General features: G+C 35.7%; 1 protein-coding gene across 9 annotated transcripts in view; it reads left to right on the top strand.

Annotated features, from left to right (window-relative positions):
- Cdgapr (GTPase-activating protein CdGAPr) overlaps positions 1–11,386 on the top strand; it is a 43,632-nt gene that overhangs the window by 4,612 nt on the left and 27,634 nt on the right. For 4 of the 9 annotated variants that reach the window (XM_072019579.1, XM_072019577.1, XM_072019576.1 and 1 more), the window contains exons 1-2: positions 1,286–1,765; positions 7,944–8,146. In XM_072019579.1, the coding sequence (XP_071875680.1) occupies positions 8,078–8,146 (69 nt within the window). In that variant the 5' untranslated portion in view covers positions 1,286–1,765; positions 7,944–8,077. Of the gene's footprint in view, positions 1–1,285; positions 1,766–1,823; positions 2,005–2,074; positions 2,583–7,851; positions 7,871–7,943; positions 8,147–11,386 lie in introns of those variants that run through there. The other 5 variants (XM_072019572.1, XM_072019571.1, XM_072019573.1 and 2 more) reach the window with 5 other exon arrangements.

Genomic DNA, 11,386 nt, shown 5'->3' with positions numbered 1-11,386 from the left:
TAGAATTATCTGAAACAGTTATGATAATATTCGTTGGTTTGCTAACTAAATGTTTTAATTCGTGTCCTTTGAAAGTAGCATAATTTTTATGTATTATATAACCTTGTTACATTCTTTTTATTATTTTCGATTCGTAAACAATTTCTTAAGTTTTATATTTTATGTAAAATAGATATTAAGATGTTTCGAAGAATGGAACACCAGGTCTTCACTTGAGAAAGTGAAATACAGTTATATAGATGTTACATTAGTGAAAAATGATACAATGTATTATACGATACAAATCACAAATTATGGACAATCTATAAATGATGTTTTATCATTTTCACGTGAAATATTTTGGAACTTCATTACCACAAACACCGTTTTTAAAAATTCAGTAATTGCTACAGTATGTAGTCAGAACGAATATAGCGACTCTCAGGAAACACTAGATATATATTTCGTGTCTAATCGTTTATCATTGGTACATAGTAAGAAAAACGTAAATCTTATCAATTTCCTCTATCATAAAGCCTACTTATCTTTTGTAATTAAGGTATGTAATATTTTATAGATTATATTGATTTATTTTTTAACATTACTAGCTTACTGAAGTGTTTATATTATATTGTGAAGCCATTCATACATCTATTTATATAAACTTTTATCTTTACACGTTACAGGATAAACTAATTTTCTCTGACAGAGAAAAATTCACGAATATTATATTGAACGAAATAATTTTATTACAGCAATTCAATTTCCATATAAAATTTATGGTTCATATTAACCAAAACATTTTATACAGTAATTATATTACACTTGATAACCATTACAGATCATGTCATGTGCTTGCTATTGCTCTATCAAATGTAATTAAACATAGTTCAAGCATTGAGTTCAAGGAAAATTGTTTTTCTATGTTAAATGTGGAAAATTCACACGAGGTAGAAGCAGCACTTATGATTAAATTAATACCGTTAATTCACGAAAATTTTAGCTTTTCTAGCACTAATCAATCAGAGAAAAAATAACAGTTACATTATCTATATCATATTATTTCTAAAATATAATAACAATTATATATATGTAACTTATTATACAAAAATTAATCTTACTATTTAATTTAATATTCTACTTTGTAGAATTAATAAGAAAAATAAATCTTATTTTATCAGTTTATTATTTATCATTTTATTCGAATTGAATTGTTCCCATATAGACTATATATCGCGCAACCGATAGAGTCCTGCGAAAATTATATATAATATTAAATACATCTTACCATTTAACGCAATGTTCTACTTTTTAAATTGCTGGAAAACCTAAATACTTTTTTACTGAAATTGAAATGTTCCCGCCATAGGTTAGCGCAGCCGATAGAATCCTGCGCAAGTGTAGTTGCGCATAACAAGCGTAGTATTCATTCTTCTGCCCAGTCAAGACGCGAGGATCAGGTTAGGCAGGTCGGATTGACAGGAAAGTAGTGGAAACAGTATTTTGTGGGGGTTCGTAAATGAAGGTTAATTTCGCGGGCAACCCGGTGAAGTCTGTGGAGACGAACGAAGGCGATGCCACAGCAGAACTGTCAACAAGATATCCGTATTGGTTTACAAGTCTCGCGGTGAATTAGCCAGGGACAAACATGGCTCGCGTTCCGGCAGACGTGTGTTTTTCTTCGTGGTGAACCTAGAGTACCTTTTTCTCGCTTCATCGTCGTGTTCCCTGTCTCTGTTTCGCTAGGCAGGGATCCTCAACCTCGGGAGTGGTGATATTCACGCAAGTACGTAACGCATATACACACCCATTGTAACGCGCGTATTCACGCGGCTTAATGTATATTAATATACACGCTAGGTAAGGGAAGAGGAGCTTCCCTCTTGTTAGTATGCAAGTGCCGTTTCGGTGCCCCTTACGTGGCCTTATTTGCACTCGCGTACGATCGGCGCGCGAAACCAATCAAAATGACCGTTCTCCTTTTCGCATGATTTTTTTCAACAGTGTATATTACGTTCAACCCGTGTAAGTACGCTTTGTATCCAACTAAGTTTTCAGTCTTGCATTCGTTCTGAATAAAATTGCAGTCGCGTACGATCGTGTACGATGTACGAAACAAGTCAAAGTAACCGTTCTCTTTTTCATATCATTTTTTTCAGTAGTGTATCTTACGCCTAACCTATGTATGTAAGTGCGTTTCTTGTTAGTACCCGAGCAAGTTCTCGTTTTCTATTCATAATAAAATTACACACGAGTACGATAGGCGCGCGAAACGAGTCAAAATGAATCTTTTAACATCATCTTTTTCAACAGTGTGTATTACGCATAACCACATAAGTAGTACGCTTACTAATGAAGACTTGCTACAAGTAAATTCTCATTGTTGATTCGTTGTTAATAGAATAACGCGTGTTGCTCTTTCCTTGTGTGTTTCTATTACTCGTCGTCTGGTCGTGAACGTGCGTGTGCGTGTAACGGTGCAGTAAATGGCGGAGGATGTAAAAGGGCTTTCCTAGTCTCTACGATGTGCCAGCAGAGAATTATCGGTATTGTCGTTTCCCTGACATAACCGCCGTTACTTCCCCTTGCACGAGTCGTTTCAGGTGAGAGTCGATATTCCAGCTGTTTCTCCGTTTCTCGTTTACTCTATACTCGATATTTATCGTGATATGCGAATCAACTATTCTACCATGTAAATACGTTCGTACAGGCTTATTTATGTGGCCCATTACTACGATGCAATTTCGTATGCAAAGTTCATTGCACTTAACCCTGTGTATTACGCGATACCGCATGGAATCTATTCTTTTTCTTCGAAAATCTTCACGAACCTTTCAACGCAATAGATAACCTCAAAATTTGCGTGGATACTACAGTTCGCTCTGAGTATTTTTGCTAAGAGACAGAATAAATGATTTGTATTATAATGTGATAGAAGTTGTATTGAAATGAAAAGGGAGATTTATTCTTATAGATTCATTTAATCATGGTATCTCGTTTATATTTATTACGTACTGCATTTATGTTTGGATAGTATCATTGAATTCGAAGATTTTAATAAGATATCTATCTTACAATCATACACATTTAGTAGAAGAATATGTTAAAGTGCGATGATAAATTTAAACTTTCTTAATCCTATAGTTTACGGCTTACGACATCGTGTCAGAATCCATATAAAATATTGAAAAATTATACGAAACTTGTTCTTAGATTTCGAAGTACCAACGAATAATGAGACGTTGGATAAATACTGCTCTTAATTCGATACTAAAGAGTTATATAGCCCAGTCTCATTACACGTAAAATGTTTTCTATAACACACATTATTAAAATATTCGTGAAAGGTTTTTACATGTATTCGAATACTTTCGTGAATTGACACGTAGGAATTGAAGTGCGTGTAACGCGATAAGGGCTTCTCATGTGCACGATGCTTAATTAAGTTCTCATTGTACGTACGTTACACAACCGGAATAGAAGAAAAACAATCCGCACGGCTTGTAATTAAGCAATGGATGTGGTTGCGCGTGCTGGAACATCACAGCGAGAATAATAATACGCAGAAGGCGGAAGAATTCGTGAAAGAAAAAGGTTCGAATACCACGAACATTTGCATTCTGTGCTGTAACACACGTTTCGAGATATGTAGTAACCTTGGCATAGTAAAGTTATCGAAACGATGTAATCTTCTCCCTCTTGAAAAACTTCATCTTGGCTCGTCTCTATCAAACTCGTTAAGCTATATTAAGAGACATGTCAACGGCTTTGTGAAATTATTCATTTCTATGGTGTAGCCCATGCGCGCGCGTTCGCGAATTAGTCGCGTCGTCGACGATATTGTTTCGGTAAACGTTGCGATCATGCGAACCGGCGCGGCGTTAAGGTTATGAAGTCATTCTAGAGATGAATTAACCTCTATGCTAGTTTTTCGATTTATTTGATGCGTAATATTTTTAGTATGAATCGATATATGTAATTTCTTTTCCAATTGTTGAATTATTAGGCAAATTATCATTACACAAACATAGGTTAACCTTGCAATGGTAATAGTAATAGTTATATCAAACGATACACTACGATTTCTTAGGTTTGACGTAGACTTTCTAAAAATTTAAGTTATGTAAAAGATTGTGAAAAATTCATTGATATTTACTTTTTTTAAGGCGAATAACACGAACTATTCCTTTTCTTTTTTTAATAAAGATAGTGAATGGACACTTGCCAGTTTTGACTCGTACGACACCGAAGCCCAAACACATGTGGATCGAATTAACTTCTAGGGATTCAAATTTATCGATCGAATTTGCTATTAAAGGAGTATATGAAACTCTTCTACATTTTATACTATACATAAATTTCATTTTAAATCTTTTAAAATGTTATAACAAGGTATATCATAATTAGGATCGTTTTTATCATAAATTTTCTTTCTCAGCCGCCATTTTAATTGCCTCGATCTAACAACTTCTTTGCCCGCAAATATTTAAGACGTCGTCGTATAGTACCGGATATGGCATGGACTTTTTACTTGTGCCTTTGTTACACTTTTATTTTCGTCGTTTCTCCACTGTATTACTGCTGCACATTCTTAGGCAGCGTAAAAAACGAGAAAAAAAGAAGAAAAGGAAGCAACCATCAGTTTTACTCGTGGACGTGTAACCGGATGTACTCTTTAGCAAGAAAAACACTAGTCTGTGAAAGAGCTTCTGTTAATTAGTCGAATGAAAAATATCGATAAACTATATAATAAGTCGACTTTGATTTCCAATCATTACGTATTACATATATTTGTTCTATTCTTCTTCTTCTAAGTTTTTATTTATTTAGAGGTTATGTTAATTGGGCATTAAGTAGACGTGAGAAACTAAAAGTCTACGAAATTTTCTAAAAGTATTAACGTTATAGTAATAGTATAGCAAATTGTAATATGTCATAGTCATAACCTATAACTAATTGTATAACAATTAATATTTTTGAAACACTCAGAAGGTTAGCAAAAATATGCATTTAATTCCAAACAGTTTTTGATGATATATCGCTGAATTTTAAGCTCGATTTCTTATAAAAACCAAGAAATGCTACTTGTAATATTTTTCTTCGGTTGTTTTCAAATGTAATAGATAGATTGTATTTTTCAACGTGGCCCGTTTTACTTTCGAGTCGTTCTCTTAATTAGTTTGGAAAGTTAGTAATTCTACAGATTAAAATGTTAATCGCATAACACTTCCTGTAGATAGCTTAATTGCAGGTTCCCGTGAAACATCTTGTCGTATTCCTGTTACTTTTATCACCTCAACCAATAGGGATCCTTCCGATTCTTTAAATATTTTCTTTTTATCAATATCTAGTACATTAGCGGACCGTTACTTTCTTTTCATCTTTTTAACCATAACAATCTGTTACGTTTGCGTAATTAGTAATTCAACGTACTATACTAATCTGTGGCAATAGTTGCTGATATTGACATTTCATACCAAGTAACATTATTAATCAGTAATATAATTTTTGCTTAGAGAAATGACGATCAATTATCAAAATGAACACGTATGAAGCTCAGTGAGGAAATGGTACAAGCAATATAATCTTCAATCTGAGAAAGAAAAATCTCTGTAATTAACATTATTAAACATTAACTCTTAAAGATCATTTGATTCGACCGTTTTACTGTCGGACTTAATTTTCTCGACCGTAATTCTGGAACTCCTTGAGATCAGGATAAAATCTTTAAAAAAATCCTATAAAACATTTTACAGATACCAAATCCTTATTGCAAGGATACATACATATATATATCAAAATCTCAGCCGAGAATAATAATTAAAAAAAAGAAAAGGGATTTTAGCCTCAAGGTACAATCGATTACCCTGGGTGTCGATCAGAATAGCACTTTCACTTGATTAAAGTTCAAGACGATCGTTATATCTACGTGTATATATGTAAGTACTCGTAGGCCGTGGCAAGGCCGTCAGATTTAAAACAGCAAATTCACCTGACCGCCTTCGATGCAGTAAATATCGCGCTTTACTCGCGGTCGAGCGTTCGCGAAACTTTCATCCGCCTCGTGTTCTCGATTCGCAGATAAAATCGCCACAGGGCCGACCCGTAAAAATTAATTACAACCGTTATTTTCACTTTTCTTTGTTCGTTCCTTCGGTCCTACCTCTCCAGCTCTTCGTATCCAATTTCCTTTCTTTGGTCTTCGAAAATGTAGCACGACTCCTACGTACATCATTATTCTACGCGAAAATCATTATTGCAATGGTATGAGAATTTTATAATTTTCTTTTATACATATTAGGTCACCGGTTTAATTTTGAATTAAATTATGGGAATTTATATTATATGTACGCGTAGCATAGAAAAAAAATTGTATTACGTAAAGTAAGAGATACTATAGTTTTTTGAAAATGTAATATGATTCTACTACTAAAATTATTGGTATTAAAATTTCACACGAATTTTTCTTTGATACCAAATCGTTTACGAAAATGTAATACGATCACAAATTTTATCATCTATGATGTTCACATTACAATAATAATTTTTCTTTGATTTCATATCAAATATCAAATAGCGAAGGTAAACGCGTATGATGAGATAACAACGTATGTACGTCGAAGCGAGTGTAAGCTTTTTTTTGCAACGATGTTGGAACTCGTATTGCGAAAAATATGAATTATTTAGAATCGACGAAGCACAAGAACTTATTAATTTTTTCATTACGTACAGATTGTTGATTTAATGAAATTTTTATGACAATCATAAGCAGTATGTAGTGTATTGTTTGGCTTATATTCTATATAGACTTTATCGGATATGAATTTTAATTAGTGTTATCGTAGAATCATGACCAGTTTCATTAAGCTCTTAAGTCACTGAATTATAAAGCTACATTGGCCGAGGTAGTTAGATGCTCGTATATTCAAATCGTCTTGTTAGTCGGCACGATGCACCGTGTTTCAAATGGCACTTACACAGGGTGGACTGTTTAATTCATTACTTGCCTTATCGGGGACACTGAATTATTAGAACTTAATAACCAACACGGCTTTCGTTCACTAAAATATTAATGAAGCTTCGTCCAGCGGTTTTGTATCAGCAAAAAGCTCGTAAAATTCATGAAACTTTCATCACCAAACTTTATATCACATTCGACAGGTGAAAAAACGATCACGCTGATGGCCATCGTTTATAATTTCACGTTAGAGAAGGATAATTCATTTTCGAATGAAAAGATTGCAATTTTTAACACGTAGAGAAAGAACATTGAAATCGATTACAATTCTTGTAATTAATTCCCTCGTTTTCTATTTCTTATTCAAATAGAATTACTGTTCGAATAAGCCAATGGAACCATAACGCTTCTTCGTATTTCTTTCTATTGATCGATATAATTAAAATTCCAATTGGCGAGGATGGAGAAGAAAAGAATGAAAAACATTGAACATAATATACAGAAGTAAAGCAATAAATCAAAGTTCATTTTGAAGTACTCTAAGTGCTATATCTAAGTACTTTAAGTGCTGTTTAGGCAAAAGATCGACGAAGGGGACTTTACCTGTGTTATAACTAAAATCCTTTGTACTTTGCTCTACCCTCGCCGATAAATTTTTCCAAAGGATCCTTTCTCTTTGTCAAGGAGCGTTTTCAAAAAGAACTAGAAAACTCTGGCATCGTAAAATCAAAATTTTACCTAGCACCGTAAAACACATGTTTTATCCTTCGCCGTGAAATAAAAATCTTGTCTTTGACTCGAATCGTGAGTCATCGATGGTAACGTGTAGCGCGTCAACATTTGGTTGAAGACGCGTGAAGCGCTCGGTGTTGTAGGTTGATCCAAGTGAAATTTACGTGCATCTGCGGCTGTTTACCGCGATAATATAGGCGAGTTAATATTTCGTCCGTAATAATAAGCGCGTAGCTATAAAGACGTCTGAGCACTGTGGAAATTGTTTGCGCAGAAGAACGTGAAAGAGGAATAATGGTTCAATCGAGAGGAAAGTAAAATCCTGCCGTCATCCTGGCGCGTGGCAAACCAGGCCAAAGGCCTGGATCCTCATCCTCCTCGTCCTCGTCCACGGAGAGGCTGCAAAGGATGCCAGGACCGGCCCAAGAGAGGCCTCGTGCTCAAAGGCTTACCGATATCGAGCCTCAAACCGCAAAAGTGAGTAGACCGCCATATCAAAGTTTATTTCTATCACCTCTGATTCCGATAATTTTATTTACGATTTCATCGGATTAATTTCATTAGACGAGAGAGAAAAGGTTGTTCGACAAAGTTCACAGATAGCAAGACGAATCGACGATGCATGAAATCTTTTTTTCTTTTCATTTTCTCTACACTGACAGAGGTATCAGGTAGTTTATCATTTTTATTGCTAGTGTATTTTATTGTTCGGTCTCGTGGCCTTGGAAATAGAGCTTGGTCGGGTTGGCTCGGCCAAACGGGAAATTGAAACGAAATCCTTTTCGTTGGTTCGATCTTGTCGCAATGAAAGATTTCATTTTTACGTTGGTAAAACGCGTCAGAACACCCACCTGTGATCTAACGTTAATTACTTTCCGACTGTTCAATTTTCAGTTCGATATTGCCATCCATATTACCTTAGACACGTTAGTAAACAATGGTCAATGCCCTACAGGCAGAATGAGCGATCTGTGTAATTGTGTGCATGCTTGGATGAAAATTGGCCGGCGTATAATTTCCTTGCTGAAAGGATATTGCGTCGTAAAGGTGGAAGAATAGGAGCGTACTAGCTAGCGAAACTTTGTAAAGGTGTAACGAAATGATTTCCTGGACGACTGAGTCAGGCTTAGGTAATAATTGCTTGGTTTCGGTGAATCACGATAAATCGGTGTAACCAGTGTAAAAATGAAAAATACGTAGTTAATAAGTAGATTGTATAAATACGCTCGAATACGTACGCATTTCGATATCAATCTCTCAGTATTCGTTAACTATTTTTTTCATTTCTCGATCATCTTTTTATATTCAAACATTCAAGACACTAGAGTTTTTCTTTTCGTAAATTAGCGTTTAGCGTTTAATTTTTTACAAAATCTCGTCGATCTGTAAACTATTCTCAAAACGTCTGGTCTATCCCTCTGACATATAAAAACTATGTCACGTTAAAATATCCATTCGTTCTTATTTATTCTCAAAGTGAAATTGAAATAAAGAAACGAAGAAAAAATCGTAGGACGAACGCGAGAACGTAAGAAAGTATGTTACCGCTCACGCGAAAAGGCGTGGAACATCTCGCACTCGTCGCGTCACAACGTTGTTGCAACCTTGATTTACCTTGATCTTCCTTTCATTCTCGTTTTACATCTCGATGATATCAGACTGGCTTTCTGTTAATTACTCACGCGGCCCTCGCTTGGTATAGGTCGGAAACCACACGTTGTCGCGTCCAGTTTCCCCCTACAACTTTAACGTTAATCTTCTTCCCCCCTCCCCCATCTTTTTTTTTCTCCATCTTTAAATTATTTCTTCATTCAGCTTTCTCCGATACCGTTTACTTTCTCTTTTTACGGGGAATACGATTTCTTCCAGCCACGATATACTTGCAAATCTCCCTTCAATATCATCGTCGAATGAAATAAACGTTGTAACAGTATTTGTCATCGTACGCTTGTCACCTTTAAATAAGAGAAAAATCCCAACATTTTTCTTTTAATTTTATTTACCTGTTTATTTACCTGCCTCAACCTGTTTAGTACCTGCGTACAACCGAAAATAAACGTTCTTATACGCGCGCCAGTGACAAAACTTTCGCTCCTATCGATCAAACCTTCAATTTCTTCTTCTTCTTCTTCTTGTAATAGCGCCATATAGAACATAATTGCTAAAGCGACAGTTTTTCTTTCTTTCGCTTTCCTCCAAAGATTTCCTATATCCACGTTTCGCTGTAGCATTTCAGCGTTGACCGCGTCCATTATACGATAAAGAATATATTAAGATATATAATAAGGATATATAATATATTATCCTTCTCATGCACGATAAAAGATAAGATATTATCCTTGCCGTTCACAAAGAAGGATAAGATATCATTCTTCTCTTGCCTTTTCGGCTTCACAACGCCGCCGTGCTTCTCCATAGACGCAATGAAATTCAGGAAACAGAAGCCATTTTTCGTAAAGCTTCGTGGTCCCGAAGAATATAGCAACGAAGCAAATAAAATGTAGTTATTCAACGGGGGACAAAAGATTCGAAGGTTCCTCCGGCTGCTTGTTTCTCTCGTCGCTGCAGTTACTTTACCGAGAATTTCCTTTTCGTCGACGAGGTGGTGTTGTTGCTCTTCGCGCACGCTTTTCGTGGCTCGTAAAGTCGGTTCGCGAAGAGAATGCGGAAGTTGCTTCTATTTCGCTCCGGTCTCGTTCGTCCATCTCGCTAGCGTGAGAGCAAATCGATAAGCTTCGCCGTCGTGTACGTGTAACCGGCGAGTGCGTAACAACATCCTCTCCTGGAACAGCCGTTCGTTCGACGGAAGCCTTCTATTTTCCTAGCCCGTGAGCGTTAACCCTTCGACTACTCGGCGCAAATTAAGCTGCTTCGCGAGGCAAAGAAAAAAGATAGAAAATCTATCGGAAGATCCCTTCGGAGACTTGTCAGCGGTTATTTACACCCGAAGACACCGTGATTCCCCGACTATCTTCCGGCATCGGTTAATTTCGAATTAATTTGGAGGTTCTAACTGATGTGTCGGCTTTCTCGTTAGATCGTAAAATTAGATCAAATAGTATTACTGTAATTACGCGAACAGGTGATCTCTACGAATCGATGTGGCTGATCGTTTCGTTTGTTAAATCTTACGATTGTGTAAAGTGCTATAGTTTGGATATTTTGAGATATTTTTGTGTATCACGAATTTTCGCAGCTTCTAAGCAGGATGGTCGAGAGACGTCAAACGTGTGCTCCTTCGGCCATCTAAAATTAATTAAAATCATCTTCATGAGTGCTGAGGTATCGCTAAATCGTCTATGGTAAATTTATGGTAAAAAATGAAGAAGTTGATGGCTGTAGATGAAGAACGTTTGGATTTCATAGGATTAGAACTTTGGAATGGATGCGCGTGTTTGTAAGGGCAAGTCGATATGTATATAGCAGCGTAAAAACTTATTGCTGTAATCGTTAATTAATAAGAATAAACTGCGACAAATTAAAATGATAATATTACGATGCAAATATTTCATAAATCATGTTTTTAATTACACTATAATTTACTTCTGAAAATGTATTTGGGAGCATCGCTGACTTCATCTACGCGTTTATAATTTTGTAATTACGCTTGCCGCGAATGATTGTACTTTACTCGTTCCTTACCACTTCCAGAATGAACTTCTTTGTCGAAACGTTCAAAATTTGCCACTTTCTGGCCATCCATCTTTTCTATAAATG

The sequence above is a fragment of the Bombus fervidus genome, chromosome 16 (assembly GCF_041682495.2).
Source record: "Bombus fervidus isolate BK054 chromosome 16, iyBomFerv1, whole genome shotgun sequence".
NCBI lineage: Eukaryota > Metazoa > Arthropoda > Insecta > Hymenoptera > Apidae > Bombus > Bombus fervidus.
Note: the sequence above shows the minus strand (reverse complement) of the source record. Positions and strands in the feature narration are given on the sequence as shown.